This window comes from Hemiscyllium ocellatum, chromosome 24 (genome assembly GCF_020745735.1).
Source record: "Hemiscyllium ocellatum isolate sHemOce1 chromosome 24, sHemOce1.pat.X.cur, whole genome shotgun sequence".
NCBI classification, from domain to species: domain Eukaryota; kingdom Metazoa; phylum Chordata; class Chondrichthyes; order Orectolobiformes; family Hemiscylliidae; genus Hemiscyllium; species Hemiscyllium ocellatum.
The window spans coordinates 51140467-51162301 of NC_083424.1; the positions used below are offsets into that span (position 1 = coordinate 51140467).

At 41.0% G+C, this 21835-nt stretch overlaps 1 protein-coding gene across 1 annotated transcript in view; it reads right to left on the reverse strand.

Annotated features, from left to right (window-relative positions):
• gcn1 (GCN1 activator of EIF2AK4) overlaps positions 1–21835 on the reverse strand; it is a 133354-nt gene that overhangs the window by 92789 nt on the left and 18730 nt on the right. The window contains exons 6-16 of the mRNA XM_060843785.1: positions 20306–20404; positions 19303–19437; positions 18103–18171; positions 16648–16756; positions 12769–12843; positions 12364–12492; positions 10709–10759; positions 6388–6486; positions 4856–5029; positions 2135–2287; positions 920–1012 (exon numbers count right to left, since the gene is read on the reverse strand). Of these exons, the coding sequence (XP_060699768.1) occupies positions 920–1012; positions 2135–2287; positions 4856–5029; positions 6388–6486; positions 10709–10759; positions 12364–12492; positions 12769–12843; positions 16648–16756; positions 18103–18171; positions 19303–19437; positions 20306–20404 (1186 nt within the window). The remainder of the gene's footprint in view (positions 1–919; positions 1013–2134; positions 2288–4855; positions 5030–6387; positions 6487–10708; positions 10760–12363; positions 12493–12768; positions 12844–16647; positions 16757–18102; positions 18172–19302; positions 19438–20305; positions 20405–21835) is intronic.

Sequence of the window (21835 nt, forward strand, 5' to 3'; positions counted from 1 at the left end):
GCACTTGGGGCTGTTCTCATTGGAGAAAAGAAGGTTTAGGGGAGATTTGATAGAGGTGTACAAGATGATTAGGGGTTTAGATAGGGTAGACACTGAGAACCTTTTACCGCTAATGGAGTCAGCTGTTACAAGGGGACACAGCTTTAAATTAAGGGGTGGAAGGTATAGGACAGATGTTAGGGGTAGATTCTTTACACAGCGGGTTGCGAGTTCATGGAATGCCCTGCCAGTAGCAGTGGTGAACTCTCCCTCTTTATGGTCATTTAAGCGGGCATTGGATAGGCATTTGGAAGTTATTGGGCTAGTGTAGGTTAGGTAGGATTTGGTCGGCGCAACATTGAGGGCCGAAGGGCCTGTACTGCGCTGTATTTTTCTATGTTCTATGTAAGCTTTTAAAATGGCATGCAAACTATTTCATCCTGATTACACAGGCAATCTCCCAGTAATAAACTGTACCCCTGTGTGGTGACACTCTTATCAATTAACTCAGTATGATTTGCAACAATACAAATGCAAGTTGTTATGGTTATTTTCATGTGTTTGGACTGCTGGTTAAACAGAAATAGGAATATGGCTCTTTCATAACTAAGAAATATGTTGTGCTGTGCAAAACCACCCTGATTATATTAAGTTATAGTTTCTGCAGCTGTCTTTCAACTAGCATATCTGAGTAGTTTTGCAATGTGTCATTTTGCTGGATTCAGACAAAGAGAGAGAGGGGGATGGGTAGAGCTCTCAATTCACTTGAACACATGTTGGTTCCATTGCTGCATCACAATGGACACTGAGGAGATGCTATCATGGTGGATCTGACGACTCACATTTAATTGGCACAAGCAGCAAAATGTTAATATTGTTCAGAGCTAACAGGACAGTGCAAGTAACTAAACATTGCTCATCATAAATTACAGGCACTCACCATCCTCAGAAGCAAGGGAAAGGAACTTTTCAGAGGCAAAAAATTGTTTCTTCTCATCTAGAACTAACGGCCAGAAAGTTGTCAACTTGGACTCTGGAAGTAAAGTTAAAACAGCATAAATAACTTCCAGCTTAAAGCGATGTCCTTCTACAATTGTCTTCAATTACATTATCCTGACAAATGAAGTGCTGATTTAAAGATACCCAACATCCAGTGGAGTGGATTGTTAAGGTCCCTTTTCTATTTTACAATGAAATTTGGTTTCTGTAGCCCCAGTCATAATCTTCTCTCTTTGCTTGATCGTTGATTCTTTGACCATTATGGGCACTTAAGTGTGTGACAGAAACAGAAGTGGACATGCTACTGAACAAAAAAAACTCCTGAGGTGGTGACACAAACACAGTTGTTGCACAAAAGACCAAACATATGTAGTCACGTCAATGGATTCCGCTCCCAGCTTTTCCGAAAGTAGCAGAGGGGCAGTCAAGACAATTAAGACACATTGTGTTCAGGGATATTGCATGACAAGCAATCTCTACATAACTGTAGTTTCTAGAAAACAACAATCAGAAGTGTGTTCTCTTTTATGTCTTTTGTTTTAGTCAGTCAATCATCCCAAACCAAACCTACAGATCACACCAGACTGACAAAGGTTTACATGATCCACAGAATGTGGGACTCTGATACTCCAGGTTTCGTAAGCTCCTCCAGCTTTTATCAACAGTAATTCTCTGCTTATCTTGACTGCAATGACTGCATAACTTTAATTTCCTTCTAAGTTAGTGGGGTACACAAATGCCAACCCAAGAACTTGACACTCAAATTTTAGGCTGATTCATCATTGCAGTATTAAGGGAGGCTGCAACTACTCTCTTGGAAATATGCATATAAAATCCGTAGCACAATGTGAAGAAAAGCATGGGAACTCTGCCAGTGCTCTGGTCAACATTTATGGTTCAACCAACATCATACAAATTGATTTCTATCAGTTCTGTTTCTGAAAGATGCTGTGTATCTCTACATTTAAACAGTGACTACACTTCAAAAAATAATATTGACTAAATCATTTTGGAACATTGTGGAGCTGTGAAATTGCTACATAAATGTAAATTCTTTGTTCAATATGAATTGCACCCAAAATAAACCACCTGTACAGAAAAAGACTAGAATGCTAAATTCAGTTCTTGTGGTGCCAAAGATGAGGAATCTTCTTACCAACTGTTGTGTCCACCAAAGATAGTCTGCAGATCAGAACAGCAGCTGCAACACCTTCTGCTACGATGGGAATTTGGGTACTCTGTGAGGGCACCTTTTCGACAGTCTGCAGGAACAGCGGCAATAGTTCTAACGCTTGAAGTAAAGTGTCACCTGATTGGGTGGAAAAATTATCACTCAACCGTGAATGAGAATGCAGTTGCTTATTTTATTTTTTAAAGAACTATCAGACAGTGCAGATCAGTGAAAATAACAAAACATGTTTAAGAAAACAATCCAAACCAACAGAAGGCACACACATAAATGCACCATAATGAGAAATATGACTAAACCATGCACATCTTTGTGACTTTAACTTTTAAATGAAATTAAATTGTAATGCTCAAACAAAACAGCTGTTACCCCATTGAGAACAAATCTCTAGGAACTTGGGTGTCTTTGAAAGGCTGTTGATTCCTTCTTCCCATACTTGCACCAACACGTGAAAATCAATGTCTTCCAAAGATTTTGATGTAACTAAATAATCATTATCATTTCATAGGCCAGAGCAATATTAAGTGTAGTATTATTGTGCACACTTGAGTGCAGTAAGAAAGGCTGAAGCAGCAAACAAAAAAGTTTGGTGAATAATTTGTTATCCATAGAGTAATATGGCTACATTGAAGATTATGCATCAACATTTTTATAAAATGCTAAACAATGCCAGCTTAAGGCAAGAGGCCTATCCAATTGTGATAGTTTCTTCCATCACATTTTTGCACTTGGCAATCTTGATATCTTTTTCACTTTTAAGAGGGGGCATAATTGTTATTTACTTGATTAGTAATTCAGAGTCCTAAAATAGTAACTCAGAAAATGAACATAGAAATCCTTAAGGACTTAAATTCAGTTTACAAACCTAGAAATCAAAAGGAAAAAGTACTTGGAACATTTTAGGCTTGTCATAAAAATGAACTTGGAAAAAGATCTGCCATTCATACCTGGCCTGTCATATACCACACCCATATTAATGTGACTTGACGCTTCCCTTTCAGTAGCTTAGCAAGAAACTCAAGTTGCATGCCTATAATGGCTCAGTTGGCAGCACTCTCGCTTGCTTCTCATCGATTGTCAGATTCAGGTCCCACTCCAAGTTTTGATATTAAAATCGAGGCTTCAATGTAGCATGAGGAGGGGCAGCATGGATGGTGCTGTCATATTTTACCTAAGACTTTAAACAAAGGCCCTACTTCTTTCTCAAGTGGATATTAATGCCTACACGACACTATTTTGAACAGCAGGACTGTAAGTCCTGGTATCCTGATCAATATTTATTCCTTAAGCTACATTACAAAAACAGCTCGGAAATTTCACTTTGCTGTCTGAGTGTTTAGGGGGCACACATCAGCTAGAACATTGGCTAGGTTTCAAAAGTATTTCAGTGGATTTTGATAAAAGGTCGAGAAAGAGGTTATACAAATGTAATAAAGCTGCAAACAAAAAGGCATACAACTATTAGAGATAGAAACAAATGCTATCCTTAGTTAGAAAGTTCATTAAAGTTATGAAATTAATAACTGCTCATTAATGAGTACAGTAACCTGTGCTTCAACTATAGGGCAGTAGTTTAAAAAAATGTACAGAGTGATGTGTTCTGTCTGAAGGGTCAGTGGAAAGCCTGAGATTCTATATTCCATCTTATCATGTTAAAACCTGTACCATATTCACACAATTGAACAATTTGGGAAGCAGTGTTACAGCAACCTACACTATTTGTGCCGCATTAAATAGAGATTTTTTTGGGCATCACTAGCAAGGTCAGCATTTCTGTTCATCCATAAAAGTTCTTGAACTTAACTACCTGTTGGGCCATTTTAGGGGGCACTTAAGAGTCAACCACATTGCTGTGGACCTGGAGTCACATAGTAAAGATTGCCAGGTAGGTCTTTTTTCCCACAAGTTCCATGGTCATCAATACGACCACTAGCCTTTACTACTCAAATTTAAATCCCAGCAACTGGTGTGGTAGAATTTGAACCCATGCCCCTGGGGCATTAGCCTGGGCCTCTGGATTACCAGTCCAGTGATATTACTACTAGTCACCATCTCTCCACAGTACAGATGGAGCTAAGGAAGCTATAATTCTCGTCCAGAAGGGGATTGGGTCATTGGTCCACTCTGGTCACTGAAGCCTGGTTTTCGGGACTTGTTTCCAGATTCTGCAGGGTTTTCCATGCTATTACTTGGCAGTGTATCTCAGTTAAGGGTATTTAAGCTCAGAGTCTCATTAAGTGCTGTCAGGTTCTGGCTGAGGCAAGAGGATCGAGTTTATAATGTCCTCCTTAGTGCTTGTTGATGTGAAAATAGAGAACAATTTCTATAGCCACAAGCAACTGTACAGATGGTAGCACATCATCACTTGCTGTAAAAAACAATCCATCAAGTTCTTTCATGTCACTTAGGGAAGGAAACTCCATACCCACAGCAATGTGACTGACTCTTAACTGCTTTCTGAAATGACCAAGCAAATGATTTAGTTCAATGGCAATTTGTGAAGGGCAGCAAATGCTGGCACTGCAGGCTATGCCAAAGATTATAAAGACCATACAGACAATATAATTGTTGAGTACAAAATCACTTTAGACTCGACTACTGAACCCAGAAAAGGATTTCCAACCATCACATTATCAGGAGACACCAACAGATGCAAATAAAAAGATTTTTTTATGCAACTATACTCACCACGGAATGAGACTAGCATACATTGCAGATAGGCGTGTCTGATGGCAGACGTTGAGGTTTTCAGAGTGAAAGCCTTCTTGAACCATTCTATCAGTTTCTTGGGAATCTCAGTTGTGAACTTGCTGCACCAGAGTGCAAGGATGGAGATGGCATGAAGCAAAGTGCCCTCATGAACTTCAGGAAAACATAGACCATGTTTTAAATATAAGCTCAGATACATTAGATAGACTCTCCTACACCTAGAAATTCTACAACAGCTGCAAAGTCTATTCAACATTCCTGAAATGACTCCAAGGCTTTGAACTTCACTATCCAATAAAAATACCCATTCTAAATTTTAAAACATTCAAGACGAGATTCCTGACATCAGCCCTAAACATTTTTCAGTTTGAAATCACACTCCTCTCCTACTTGCTTCTCACGCATCAGTCACCCAAGGGAGTTGGAGTGGAGTCTTCCATTTTAAAAAAAAAAATCCCTTTTCAATAAGTCAAGGCAGTAGAAAAGCATAGCAGACAGACAGAGAGGATCTGAAATATATTTCTTGAATTCTACGCTGCTCCACTGATGAAACCCAAAATACATGACAAGAAACTACAGCAGCAATGTATGTTTACGCAGAGTGGTGACTAGAGGGAGACACAAACCAAGAAATGTAATCACATTATGTTTAGAAGATAAAAACAGAACATTGTTTGGAAATCAAACGCATAGCACCAGAGGAAATAACTTTAAATTATTGAGGAAGAAATGTAAAAACCATAGCCGCCTGTTTCTATTCAGTTTTTCAAGCTTCTTCCATTACACGGTTTGACCATGATTGATCTACGTACTCCTCAATAATCTAATCCAACAAACAAACCTCATTTTTGAGATTTTCAGTGGCTTCTTCCAAACCACCAGCCTCAACCTCACTTTGGGAGAGTGACTTCTTCTCCTGACATATCCAGTTCTCCTGATGTGGAGTGTTTGCTGATTTTACTCCTGAACAGCTTGACTATAATTATAAAGGTGACCGATAATTCAGGGGTTCTTATTACAGAAGGAATAATTTCTCTTTCTATTCAGCTTCTCCATTTTTCAGCTTAAGCACCTCAAGCAGATCTTTGCGCAAGAAAGTAATGACAGAGGAACCTCGATTATCTGGCATCCGATTAACCAAATATCGGAATATCTGGCAAGATTTCAAGGTGCTGATGCTTGGCTAAACTATGGTATCCAGCATTTGATTATCCGGAATTTGAGCAATGGAACGAAATATTCCCCACCTGTGTCCTTCAGATAATCGAGGTTCCTCTGTATATGAAATAATAAGCAACACATTACGGAATAATATGCAACAGATAAGAATGGAGGAAAATACTGATGCATTCAAACCTAAGTTGGACTCTGAGCTGCTAGTTTTAGGACATCAGAGGGGTGAGCTGAGGCATTCTTTTATCCCAAACTGTTCTTGCAAGTAAAAAGGATGCAAAAATTATTTTGCCAAATTTATAACAGCATTTGAGATTTAGAGAACTGAAACCACTCACCTTCTTGTTGCAGGAAGGGGATGAAGAGCTCAGCGACTGTACCACTCAGGGTTTGACTCGAAATACCACCAACTGTATGGTGACTGCAGCTTCCAATGCCTATGCAAAAGAACAACGTTTAATGAACACAACTCTACATTCTGACAATACATGGAATAATACAACACCTAACATACATTCTCAGACAAAATATTTGTGTTAAGAGCACAATATCTGTTGCCTTTATATTCAACATCCCATATGTTAAGGCTCCTACTACTGAGCATATCATTCTGAAAAAAATGTTGAGATTCAAAAGGAACTATGGGTTGCAACAGGGGATACTGGAAGTCCATGCACAAAGGCTGGGAGATCTCAGCTGACAGCAGCATTTACATTATAAAGGCTCTTTGGATCAAACAGTTTTATTTATATGTGTGTAGCTTCATGTGATGTGAGCTTCAATGGCTGAACCAGCATTTACTGCCCATCCTGAAATACCCTAAGGAGGTAGCAGTGAGCTGCTTTCTTGAACCACTGCAGTACGCACGCGCGCGCGCGCACACACACACCATATTATCATGGAGGGAGTTCCCAAATTCTGATCGCGTGATACTGAAAGAACGGTTTTATATTTCCAAACCAGAACATTAAGTGGCTTGGAGGGAACATACAGGTGGTGGTTTCCAATGCATCTGCTGTCCTTGACCGTCGAGATGGAAGCAGGGGAGTGGTGTGTTGGGAAGGAGCTCTCAAAGAAACTTTGGTAAATTTCTGCATTATATCTTGTAATCGTTGCTGCCACTGAGCATCAGCAGTGGAGGGAATTAAGTGTGCACATGGTGCCAATTAACTGGACTGCTTTGCTATAGATGGTGTCAAATTTCTCGAGTGTTGGAGTTGCACTCATCCAGGCAAAGGAAGAGAATTCCATCACATTCCTGATTTATGCCTTAGATGATGGATAAGCATTTGGAATTCAAGAGTAAGTTACTCCCTGCAGGGATCCTACACTATGGCCTGCTCTTGCAGCCAATATTTATTGGTGAATCCAATTCAGTTTCTGGTCAATGCAGTATCCAAGATGTTGATAGTGGGTGAATTCAGCAAAGGCAATGCCACTGAATGTCGAGGATCAATGATTAGATTATTTGTTGCAGATGGCCAATGCCCAGCATTGTGTGCACAAACGTTACTTCCCATATGACAGCCAAGCCTACATTTTGCCCAGGTCTTATTGCATTTGAATCTGGACTGCTTCAGTATTTGAGAGTCATGGATGGTCCTGAACATGGTCGCACATGACTGCACAATCCCCATTCTGATCTTATGAAGAAGGGAAGGTCATTGATGGAGTAGCTGAAGATGGTTGAGACTAGGACACCCTGAGGAACTCCCACGGAGATGTTCTGGAGCTGAGGAAAATGGCTTCCAACAACAACAATAACCAGCTTCCTTTGAGCTCAGTATGATTCAAACCAACGAAGAACTTCCTCACTAATTCTCACAGATTCCAATTTTGCTACGACTCTTTGTTGTCACACTTAGTCAAATCTGGCCTCAGAATCATAGTATCCTGACAGTGTGGGAAGAGGCCCTTCAGCCCAACAAGTCCACAGTGACTCTCTGAAGAGTATCCCACCCAGACCCATTCCCCTACCCTATTATTCTACATTTCCCCCCAACTAAGGCACGTAACCTACATGTTCCTGAACACCATGGGCAATTTAGCATAGCCAATTCACCTGACCTGCACATCTTTGGACTGTGGGAGGAAATCAGAGGAAACCCACGCAGACACAGGGAGAATGCCTGTGTGGAGTTTGCATAGTCGCCTGAGACTGGAATCGAACCTGAGTCCGTGGCGCTGTGAGGCAGCAGTGTTAACCAATGAGCCACCACGCCACTGCTGTGACCTTGATCTCACCTCTGGAGTTCAGCTCTTTTACTGCTTTGGACCAAAGCTGGAATGGGGTCAGGAGTGAAGTAAACTGTCAGTGAATAGATTATTGTTAACTAAGTGCTGTTTTGCACTGTTGCCACCCAGTTCCATCACTTTACTTATGATTGAGAGAGAACTGATGAGGTGGTAGTTGGCCTGGTTGGATTTGCTCTGCTTTGTGTGGATAATTATCTGCATCGCCGAGATGTCGCCACTGCTATAGCTGTACTGGAACAACTTGGCTAGGGGTGTGACAAATTTTGGAGCACAAGTCTTCAGTAGCATTGCCAGAATGATATCAAGGCCCAAGGCCTTTCCTGTTGTCAATACCTTTAATCATTTCTGGATTTCACATAGAGCGATAGTCCTACATCTATGATGCTATTGATTTCTGGAGGAGGCCAAGATTCACTCATCATTTCAGGCTGAAGATGGATGCCTTTTCTTTTGCACTGACATGCTGGGCTCCCCAAGCATTGAAGGTGGGGAAATTTATACAGCCTCTTCCTCCAGTGAGTTATTTAAATGCCCATCTCCATCCTGATGAGGATACATCAAGACTGCAGAGCTTCAATTCTGAGGAAGGGTCACTTGACCTGAAATGTTAGCTTTGATTTCTCTCCATCGATGCTATCAGACCAATTGAGCTTTTCCAGCAATTTGTTTTTTGTTCTGATCTATTTGGTTGGTTGTGGAATTGCTCAACCATGTCTATCATTTACTGCTTAAGCTGCTTGGTATGCAAATTGTCGAGTTGCAACTTCTCCTGGCCTGTCCTTCTGCACACTACATTGAACCAGGGATAATCCAACATTGATGGCAATGGCAGAATGCGAGATATGCTAGGTATTATATTACAAATTGTGATTGAGTACAATTCTACTGATGATGGTCCACAGATACCCAGTCTTGAATTGCTGGATCTGATTGAAGTCTATCCCATTTAGCAGTGGTGGTGCTATACATGATGGACAACAGCCACTGTGTGAAGACTGAACTTAGTCTTCACAAGATCTGTGCAGTAATAACTCCTACTGATACAGATGCACTTGTGGCAGGTAGACTGGGGAGGATGAGGTCAAGTAATATTTCTCTCCCTCTCATGTTGGTTCCTTCACTGCCTGCTACAGACCCAGTTCAGCAACCATGTCTTTTAGAACTCAACCAGTTTGGTCAAAAGTAATGCTGCTAAGTCACACTGGTGATATAGCCTCCATCCAGAGTATGGATGTACGCCTTTGGAAACTTCATTTCCTCCTCCACATAGTGTTCAACATAAATATCATCCAGGGTGGAGGGAAATCAGCTAGATTCCTTGCCCATGTTTCACCTGATACCATGAGACTTCATGTGGTCCAGAGTCAACATTGAGGACTCCCAACTCCTTCCCATGTTATACCACTGTGCCATCACCTCTGATGGCTCATCCTGTGATGGGACAGGACATGCCCAGGGATGGTAGTGGTGCTGTCACAAGTATTACCTAAAAGGTACAATTGTATAGTATGACGATGTCAGTCTGCGAGATAGCTACAATTTCGACATTAGTCCCCAGGTGAGGAGGACTTTGTAGGGTTGACAAGGCTAAATTTGCTATTGCTGTTTCTGGTACTGGGACAATGCCAGGTGATCTGTCTGTTGTTGAGACTTTTTAGTGCTGGATTCTTGGCTATTCCAGAGGACAGTGAAGATCAACCATATTGCTATGAACGTGAAGTCACATTCAGGACAGGTGACGATGACAAATTTCCTTACCCAAAAGACATTAAGTAAACTAGATGGATTGACAATGGCCCCATGGTCATCATTAGACTTTTAATCCCAGACTTGCTTTAGACTTCAAATTACACCACCTGCTGAACCCTGATCCACAGAGCATTACCTGGCCTTCTGGGTTACGAGAAACAAGATCACTACATCATCTCCTCCCTCTTTCTCAAGCGCTCATAATGAGTTCTAAAACAATATAACAATTAAACAAAAGGCTTAAATAAAATATGCAGAGTTTTTTACAAAATGTTAACAGGAAGAATAACATCTTAAAACTAAACTAACAATTCAGGTTACTGACAGATTTGCCAGCATTTCATTATTAGCACTCAGCAGGCTGAGACTTTGAAAGGTACACCACAGCACTCACCTTAGCGCTGACAGAAGGCATTGCCTGCAGAGGTAAGTTGAACTCAAACTAATTTGTGAAAGAACATTGGATAAAAATTTGCGCTGCACTCTCAGTGCAACAGAATTCTAAACTATTCTATTTGACTTCTATGTAGTTATGCACAAAAACACTCCAATTCAGGAAACGTCTCAACAGTATGTCCATTTTCTTCTAAAATTACTAGAAACTGTATGAACAGGTTTTCTTCAATTTTATTTCAAGTGATTTAAATCACCAACCTGACAGCACACTTATCTTCTGTGATATAGCAGTCAGCTTGCCCTCAGAACCTAGAGGAAAATATAAATGACAGTGAGAAGTTAGCAGCCATTACCAAGAATCTGTTCAATAAATATGCATTTATAGAAGGCATGTAACAATCCAGAGGCCCAAGGGAATTAGTGAAGAATAAACTATTTTTGAAATGTAATCATGGCTCTAATGTCAGAAAATACAGCAGCCAATTGTACAAACAATACCACAGCCAGCAATGTGATGAATGAACATGCAAACTGTTTGTGATTGCAGTCAAGACACCAAAATAATTCTCTTGCACCTCTCCACATATTACATTAAAATCTTTCACATCCACCTGAGGCATAGGCACGATCTCACCCAGTTGTTACATTATACATTCAAGATATAGACTGCTTGTGTATCTTCTCTGAGTGCCGAATTACAAGTTTCTCGCCAAATGCCCTCACACAGAATAGAAAACTGAAGATATCTGGAAATATTCTATCCAAAAAATTCTTCTTTCACTACCTGCAAACACAGGATACATTTTGTACACAAGTAGATACACAGTGACATTCATTACCATGGGCACAGACAACGGAATAAGAAGTTATGTAATGAAGTGCATTGAGAAAGTGAGGAATTATTAGGGCCGTATTAGGGAAAATACGGAGGGTGGAATGATATGGTTCTGCATGTTGTGTATGGTCATGAAGTGGAGGGGCAGCCGTAGTTGAAGTTGGTTTTTTAAAAAAATTGCAAGAGTATTGGAGTAATGATAAATTGAGGATGTACAAAATTTTAAAATGGTGTTCGTGCGTAGAAAACAGTGAAATAACCCGCACACTGGAGTCAAAATATCAAAGATAACATTAGAAGGAATAGTAGACAAGAAACATTATAGTAAAAAGAAGAAAGGAAAAGGTCTTCAAAAATGCTGAATAAGTAGAGACTAAAGGAAAGAAATGGAAGGGCAAAAAAAAAATAAGGCAAAAACAAACAACTTGCATTTTAAAAAAAGAGACCATGGGAAACTGCATGACAGAGTTTAAAATCAAACAAAAACAGGACTAAGAATCCTGCAAAAACACGGTGGGGACTGGGTTTGAAAATGGCAGGAATCAAAAAATGAACTAGAAATGAGTTTGATGAAACATATGATAAAATAAAGTACCACAGATCTGGATGTTTAAGAAAATAAATGGAGAAAGATATAGGCAGAATTAAAAATCAGGATTAAAATCTTTGTACATTGTTGGAAGACAAAAGGCAGTAAGGGAAAAAAACTGAGAAAAAAAACACAGATAGCAACAGAAATAAGGTGAATGACAACCCAAGCCCGGAAGCAGTAAAGGCCAGAAAATCTTACTGGAAAAGAATTCAGCTGGACCTGAGCCGTTAGGCACGTTAAGTTGAGAGCACCATTATCGTATGATCCTTTTGTGGCAATAAATGGTGCAAGGAATTTTGTGCTATCACAGGAGCACCTAACTATCATGTCAAATTAGACAGCCAAAATTAGTCCTACATTAAAATGAATGAGAAAGGACAAATGTGACATAAATAGCACAAGCGTTACTTCCCTTGTCAGGCACATAATCCTAGATAAAAATACACACACACAAAATGTCCTGGATTTCTGGTCCATAAGACATACCCCCAAGAATGGCAAAGAGATGTCTGACAAGAGATTCAGCAGCTGTCTGATCACTGCACTGATGGGTTAAGTTGCGTAAAGCTGTCACAGCCTCGTCCATCAGTTGCGCATTGTTAGACTTCAGTTGGCCTGTGGTACAGAAAAGAAAGTAGCAAACCTGGGATAATCAAATTGAAACAATTTCCTGCAACAATCCAATGTTATAATTTTAAAAAAAAAGCTTGTCTAATTAATTTATCCCTTCTCTATGATTTAAAAAATATCTGGAGAATGACCCAGAAATATACAAAATAATTACAAACAGATCACAATTAAATTTAACAATGCTGAAAATCTATGCAATTTTTTTCATTTATTATTATAAGAGAGGATAACTCATTACATAGCTCTCTATTTCACACTTACTTGCAAGGCCTTTGGCAATGTCCATTGCATACTGGCTAAGGTCAAGGGTTACTGAAGATAATAAGTAGGAGATCGCTGTGAAAAAAAAAGTCAATCAGTGATTGCCAAACAAAGAAAAATTCAATCCATCACTTTCCTCAGCAGTAGTTTCAACAACACTGCAGAAATGGAAGAAAGACTTGCATTTATATACCACCTTTCACAACTGCAGGATGTCCCAAAAGGGTTTCACACTTAAAGTACACCACATTGTGATTATGTATGAAAGGCAACAGCAATTTACACACAGCAAGCTCCTGGTAAACAAATTGCGATCACAAACAGATACTCTGTTTTTGTTGATTAAGTGATATCTGAAGGATACATATGAGCCAAGACATCAGGGAACTTGAGTAAATAATACCTTGGGGTTTTGTGCATCATCATAAGGGAGCATCATAGCATTAACATTTCTGAAAGAAGGAATATCCAACAACACAAGGTACTACGTTGGAAGATCAGTCGAGAGTTTTGGTTCACAATCTTCTGATCGCTGGGGAGTGTGCAATTAACACAGCCATGATTGTTACGTTATCAGGGTTATTTAAAACATCACGACACTGTATCACTTCAAACAACATGTGAAATTTCAACTCCTGGTCTATCTTCCACGGATGTCATGGCATATTTTGATATGGGGCACAGCCAATTATTCAACTCAAATCCTAATGTATACTGAATGTGCTTAAATTTAAATTTTCAATCCCCGATTTTGGCCTCCCCACATTGCTGCACAACTTCCAACAAGAATGGGATCGGATGCCAGAACCATGGAGACTGGAGCTGTTCGCCCAAAACTATTGTGGTGTTTACTTAGAGCTTTCTCTAGCAGGTCCAAAGCCTACTCAAGGATGCAGCTTGAAGTAAATCAGCAGTCGAATCAAAGCCTCAGGCATCACAGCCAACAAAGCAATGTTGACCACTCCCACCATTCGCAGAACTTCCAGGCAATACTCCTAGACCTCTTAAACCCACTTCCCAAAATTAATGGTTTTCTTTCCATAGAACAATATTGACACTTCCAAATCTCACGATGATTCTCTAAATACGGTAAAGTCCTCACTTGCATGTATGTCCTTCATGAATTTGCTTATCCATGTAATACTTACTGTACACCTCTTTTAGGAGAAAGTGAGGACTGCAGATGCTGGAGATCAGAGCTGAAAATGTGTTGCTGGAAAAGCACAGCAGGTCAGGCAGCATCCAAGGAGCAGGAGAATCGACGTTTCGGGCATGAGCCCTTCTTCAGGAATGAGGAAAGGGTGTCCAGCAGGCTAAGATAAAAGGTAGGGAGGAGGGACTTGGGGGAGGGGCGTTGGAAATGCGATAGGTGGAAGGAGGTTAAGGTGAGGGTGATAGGCCGGAGTGGGGGTGGGGGCGGAGAGGTCAGGAAGAAGATTGCAGGTTAGGAGGGCGGTGCTGAGTTTGAGGGATTTGACTGAGACAAGGTGGGGGGAGGGGAAATGAGGAAACTGGAGAAATCCGAGTTCATCCCTTGTGGTTGGAGGGTTCCCAGGCGGAAGATGAGGCGCTCTTCCTCCAGCCGTCGTGTTGCTATGATCTGGTGATGGAGGAGTCCAAGGACCTGCATGTCCTTGGTGGAGTGGGAGGGGGAGTTGAAGTGTTGAGCCACTTTCCCCCCAGACATGATCGACGATGCCCTCCACTGCATCTCCTCCACTTCCCGCTCCTCCGATCGCCACCAGGACAGAACCCCACTGGTCCTCACCTATCACCCCATCAACCTCCATATACATCGTATCATCCGTCGTCATTTCCGCCACCTCCAAACGGATCCCACCACCAGGGATATATTTCCCTCCCCTCCCCTATCAGCGTTCCGAAAAGACCACTCCCTCCGTGACTCCCTCGTCAGGTTCACACCCCCCACCAACCCAACCTCCACTACTGGCACCTTCCCCTGCAACCGCAAGAAATGCAAAACTTGCGCCCACACCTCCCCCTTTACTTCTCTCCAAGGCCCCAAGGGATCCTTCCATATCCACCACAAATTCACCTGCACCTCCACACACATCATTTACTGCATCCGCTGCGGCCTCCTCTATATTGGGGAGACAGGCCGCCTACTTGCGGAACGTTTCAGAGAACACCTCTGGGACACCCGGACCAACCAACCCAACCACCCTGTGGCTCAACACTTCAAGTCCCCCTCCCACTCCCACTCCACCAAGGACATGCAGGTCCTTGGACTCCTCCATCGCCAGACCATAGCAACACGACGGCTGAAGGAAGAGCGCCTCATCGTCTGCCTAGGAACCCTCCAACCACAAGGGATGAACTCAGATTTCTCCAGTTTCCTCATTTCCCCTGCCCCCCACCTCCCCCCAAATCCCTCGAACTCAGCACCGCCTTTCTAACCTGCAATCTTCTTCCTGACCTCCCCATCCCCACTCCGGCCTATCACCCTCACCTTGACCTCCTTCCACCTATCGCATTTCCAACGCCCCTCCCCCAAGTCCCTCCTCCCTATCTTTTATCTTAGCCTGCTTGGCACACTCTCCTCATTCCTGAAGAAGGGCTCATGCCCGAAACGTCGATTCGCCTGCTCCTTGGATGCTGCCTGACCTGCTGCACTTTTCCAACAAAACATTTTCAGCTCTATACACCTCTTTTGCCAAATGAGAATCTAATCTTTTCTCTTTTAAACTTTGGATAGGTGAAGAAATTCATGAAATAGAAGCGTGCACAAGCACAGAGGGTGATGTTTGCTGTTTGTGAAAACCATTCATTGCGGCATTTGCCAGAAATGCATGCCGTACATACAGCAGGACTTTAATGAATCCTGCTATAACCCCCTTAAAATGGATTCCAGCAATTTATCCATGACTGATGTTAGGCTAACATAGCCTAGCTTTCTGCCTCTCTCTCTTTCCTTAAATAATGGTGTTGTGTTCACAACTTCTCAATTTGTTGAAACAATTACAAAATCCAAGGAATTCTGAAAGATTATAACCAATGTCAATACAATGTCTATAGGCATTTCTTTTGAGATCCTTCAGTGCAGACCATTCAAATCTTGGGAATTTGTCAGCTTTAGGTCTTAATACTTCCCACCTCCTTATTCCTGGTGCTGGCAATTATTTTAAATTCTACCCACTCTTTCAGCATTTGATTTTCTAATGTTTTTAGGAAATTTCCTCAGTGAAGACAGACACGGATTACCTGTTCAAAACCTCCGTGATTTCCTGGTTTTTGCAATATCAGTCGCCTAGACTTGCTTGCTACAGGATCAATACTAGTTTTAATTACTCTTTCTCCATTTAATTGTTGAAACATATTACCAGCTCGCTTTCTCTCATATTCTACTTCCACTTTATAGTGTGTGACCTCTGCGTGGAATCTTTCAGACAGTGGTATCTTGATGTGTCCATTTTCAGCCTTTTAGGTGGTAACGGTTATAGATTTAGAGACATGCTATTGATGATTTGCTGCAGTGCATGTGGTAGATGGTTCACACCATGCACTGGCGCCAGAAGCTGTGAATGTTGAAGTTGGTGGGTTGGGTGCCAGCCAAGTATACATTTTTTCTCGAATGGTGTCAAAATTCTTGGATGCAGTTGGAACTCCAGTGATTCAGGCAAATGGTGATCATTTCTGACTTGTGCTTTGTAGACATGGACAGAGTTTAGCAAGTCAGATGAATTACTCACACAGAATTTCCAGCTTCCAACCTGATCTTGTAGCCAATATTTGCATGGCTGGTCTAGTAAAGTTTCTGAGATACCAGAGGACTGATTATACTCAATAACTATAGCTAGAGAAGAGAAAGATTGGAAACATAAAATATCAACAATGCAGGCCAACTTGCACCTCACTTACTTTCAATTACATTCTCTGGGCTACGCAGGATAGATTTATGCATTGTCGGGAGCAGAGAGCTCTTGAACTCTTCATGGGACACATGGCGAAGCAGTGGTTCACAGCGTTCCTGTGAAAGCAAAACAGGAAAGCACCTCCAGCATTCATTATTTGAGAATTAAATGAGACAAGATGTATATTTCTTTCATTATGTTATGTGGCCACATTTTAACTAGCACCACATTGAATTCCTTAGAATTAATCCTATTCCCAAACTGACTCAGTGAAGGCTTTTCTAATAAGTAGAAAGATTCTACTTTTGTAACGTAACCAGAGCAGCAGTTTCAACCAACGTATCTACAGAGACCCTAAATGGACAACTGAATGGCAGGGAATGGTGTTACGGCTCATTGAGATAGTGCTCTGGAAGTTGAATCCGGGCATTCCTGGAGTCATCACAGAAGTAAAAAATGCTATAAAATATGTAAAGATCCCCTATTTACCTGACTTTCAGACCCAGACCAATACAAAGTGAAGTAAACAAGAATTACTATTTAAGTAATTAGCTGGGGTAAACAGCAATAAGCTGGGCGGCACAGTGGCTAGCTCTGCTGCCTCACAGCACCAGGAACCTGGCTACGATTCCAGCCTTGGGTAACTGCGTGGAGTTTGTACATTCTCCCAGGGTCTGCATGGGTTTCCTCTGGGTGTTCCAGTTTCCTCCCCACAATCCAAAGATTTGCAGGTTAGGTAAATTGGCCAAGCTGAATTGCCCAGAGTGTTCAGGGATGTGCAGGTTAGGTGCATTTGTCAGGGCTAAAATATAGGGTAGGGGAATGGGTCTGGGTGGGTTACTGTGTGGAGGGTCAATCTGGGCTTGTTGGGCCGAAGGGACTGTTTCCACACTGTACACATTCTACGCACTAGAAGCTGTTAGCATTTAACACTAGCAATTAAAACTCCACCTTACACACACAGGCAAAAACACAGAAAAAATTGATTATTAGTCAGAGGAGATAAACTGGAAAGACAGTTCAATAGTCTTTGTTCCCAAGTTCTTATGTTGAAATGATCCTTATAATTCTTTTGCTGGATAACACGTTGTTTCAATAGTCCTTCTGTGGATGCTTTCACTTATTGGTAAGAGACAAAAGGTGACTAGTCCACATCTAAAATGTCTCTGACTTATCAGTCAAAAGTCACAACTTTAAACAACTGTTACAGGAAAAATAACCAGTTTTCTTCGGGTTTACAGTAAATTTTGTCTGCAGAGAACAGAGAGACCGCTCCTGAGCGGCAGAAGAACTGAACACTTTGCTTTCTCCGTAACTTGGTCCAAGTTGCAATCTGCTCAGTTGTTAAGAACCAGTCCACAGTTTTTCTTTTAAAACAAGCACAAAATAAAAAGACAATTCCATGCGCTCATTTTATTTAAATTCTTGTAAACGTTCTAAATGACTTTAAATTGCTGCTCACCAGAAGATATTTTGGAGGTTTGGTCTTGCTCATCAGCACCGTTTTCATGTAGAGATCTAACATCTGACTCTGTAAAACAGTCAAGAGGAGAAGTGGTCAGCCTTTGTCCAGGAAAATCGAATAATGCAGCGATCATTTGGAAATTATCTCAATGTAGACAAGATGAACCTGTGGCACCAGTACAATGGCATCCCTTCAAGTTCAAAATGCCTTGGGACACACCGGTTGCATCACACTGTGCTAGATGACATACGGGCCTTGAAGGCAACAACGTACAGGCAATTTCCTCAAGTGCACCGGCACTTCAAATTTTTGACAGGCCACACATGCTTGGACGTAAGAGGGCCATTTGAATGCAGTCTGTGATGTGATTTTCAGGGTGCAGAGTAGCTTAGGGAAAACTACAGCTCAGATGTACCAGAATGATGCTGCAGCTGAATGGATATTTAAGGAGGCCAGGTGCAACCATTAGCTTGCACTCCCTTGAACACAGGATATTAAGAGATGATTTAATTGAGGTATTTACAATAAATGTTTTTTAAATTGGCATGGTGGATTGAGAGAAAGCATTTCCTCTGGAGCATGGTGCATTAACTTAAAGGTTCAAGCTTGTTCATTCAGAAATAATGTCATGAAGCACTCCTTCCACAAAGCAAGTGGACGTCTAGAACTCTTTCCTTTCCAAATCTATTCGAGTGCCAAAGGAAAACTAAAGTGAAATTGATAATTTGTCGGGCAAGGGTATTAAAAGTTTAAAAAATCAAGGTAATGGAATTAAGGGATAAGTCAATTGAGAATTAACTGATTATCAGCTGAAGAATCAGAGCTCTACAGTTCCTATAAAGCTCTCAATCATTGAAACCTCTTCAAATCCATTTAAGTTCCTAAAATCAAAGCAAAATACTGCAGATACTGGGAATCTTAAACAAAAAGTACTATAAATGCTCAGGTAACCTACAGCAGCTGAGGAGAAAGAGTTAGTGTTTTCTGTCAAATATAACTTCTTCAGACCTGATTTTAACACTTTCTGCTTGTATTCCTGTTGAGACCCCTCTGCCCACATTAGTTCAGCAGGATTAAGTCATGATTAGTGAGGGGTAAGCTATGATTAAAATGGTTCCATAATGCAGAACCATTTGATCCAAAACATTACAGTGCAAAGTTCTCTAAAAATCTGGAAAGCAAAGATATGTTAAATACCTTATGCTTGTTGATGGTGGCGATATCTTTCTGGTCTGTACAGTACTGCACTAAAACTCCTAGCATTGCTAAATGGAGTGGGTTTGGTTCCAGACCCACTGCTGTTGCCAAATACTGCCGTGCAAGATCTGGGTTCTGTGAAGAGAAGTAGAAGATAAAGGTAAAATGGATCAGGCACCAGATTGACAAGCCGCGCAATGGATCTGTAGTGCTCAAGAATGCTCTCCCTTGTACAGATACATGAGACTGGGACTAAGTGAACCAGTGCATTGCACATCCATTAGCAAGGTCCAATTTTGTTGGACTCATTTTAGAATTGAATCTCATACAGGGTGACTGGTTCCAGGCACTAGATGATGCAGCTGGCTTATAAATGGGAGATAGTTTTCCTCATATGGCTGCCATCTTTCGAAAGAATCCCAAAAACATTATTTAATCATTTTCCTAACCTACTTTGCTATCTTCAACAACTTGTTTGTCTTGTTTTTCTGTGCTGCCTGAAGAACTGTATATGTTATTTATTATTATCATTGACAGTGAACTGCTTTGAAAAATCCTGAGCTTGTGAAGGATGCTATCTAACTGCAACTCAGTGTTATTTTCCACAATTCGAGAGAATTATCCAAGTGAAAACTGAACTTCAAATGTAACTATCAAATCAAAACGTTCTTTCCTCAACTTTTGCCACACTTTGACCAATAGAAGACTCAAAATGCAGAAACTCATTTAGTGGCAGTATTTCATCATGTTATGTCTATCACAATAATGATGAAAAATATAAAAGCCAAGAACCATTTCTGTCCACAGAAATTTCACTTCTTTCTTCATTTCAGCTCTATCCAGCTTTTCTCAAAGATAATCTTGTATACAATACAGTCACAAGTTGTTGCTCACTGCATTCTCATGACTCTGCTTCACCCTTTTTCTCAGTTCATTCTGCAGTCATTAACCTGCCCCTTGATCCAGGTATCATTCCATACCACTGACTCCATCTTTTCCTTACCTCTTTCCATAGATGTTTGAGTTTCTTCAGGGCCCCATTCACTGTATGCTTGTTACCACCACCCATAACCTCCATTAAGAGCAGGCACTGTACATCTACCTGTTAGGAAACACAAGATATTGCAGGTTGATCACTGCCAGTTGAATTTTTGCTGTCCACACCAGATGTATTCAACTGTGCATCTGAAAGACCACCTAGGAGACTGAATTTATCCTTGCAACCTTCTAATTTGATTTTGGCTCGAGCTCCTTCAGTTTCTTGTCAATTAGGGACTGAACAGGGAACCATATAGAGAGAGATGGCATGGGTGAGGTACTATGAGAGCAAAAAAAAACGCTTAAAAAAAAGCCAAAACGGAAGAACTGGCCATTGAGACAGAGGATGGAACAACAATGACAAAATGATAAAAGGATGATTGCACTTAAAATGTTGTTAAGTCACCAGGACCAGATGGGATGCATGTGATGGCATAATCATCCAATCCACTTTTAGTGGTGCTACAGCGTTGTAGCATTGAAAATTTTACATCTCTGCTCATATAAATACGATAACAATAAACCAAAGTGATCTTTGTTCAGGAACAATAATCTGAATAAAACTAACAAACTGTCACTTGGACAAGGATGAATTAATTACAGAAAGCCAACATTGATCTGTTAATTCTGAAAGGTTGCAAGGACACAGAACAGGGGCCAAGTATTAAAAAAAATCAATGAAGTCACCAGGAAGATCGAAATGTGGTTAAAATATATATAGGATCCTTGGATTTATAAACTGATGCATTACATCAACAAAGAATTTACGAAAAACCTCTATCAACTACTGATTTTGCTTTAACTGAAGTGTTATGTCCAAGATTAGGCACTGCATTTTAAGGCATTCTAGATGGTCAGAAAAAAAATGGTTCCAGATTAGCGAATGTGGGACTGTACTCTTGAAAATAAGATCTGGGGAGATTTTGTAGCATTGTTAAAAATCATGAAGGGTCTGAGCAGTTTAAAGGAAGAGAAAATGCTCCTAATATCTAGAATTCAAGAAAACAGATTTGACATGATTATCAAAGGAACTAATGGTGACGAGAAAAACTCTTTCACGCAGAGAATGGTTAAGATCTGGACTGCATTGCCCAAGATTGTGGTGGGAGCAAATTCAATCATGGCTTTCAAAAAGAACTGGATAAGCTGGGCGGCACAGTGGCTAGCACTGCTGCCTCAATTCCCGCCTCAGGCAACTGTCTGTGTGGAGCTTGCACATTCTCCCAGTGTCTGCATGGGTTTTCTCCGGGTGTTCCGGTTTCCTCCCACAGTCCAAAGATGTGCAAGGTTAGGTGAATTGGCCATGCTAAATTGCCTGTAGTGTGAGGTGAAGGGGTAAATGTAGGGGAGTGGGTTGCTCTTTGGAGGGTCGGTGTGAACTTGTTGGGCCAAAGGGCCTGTTTCTACACTGTAAGTAATCTAATCTAAGCTCCTGTAGAGAGAAAATTTGATCTGGGGAAAATGTAAGGAAATGGAACTGGCCTTGCCAGTTAAT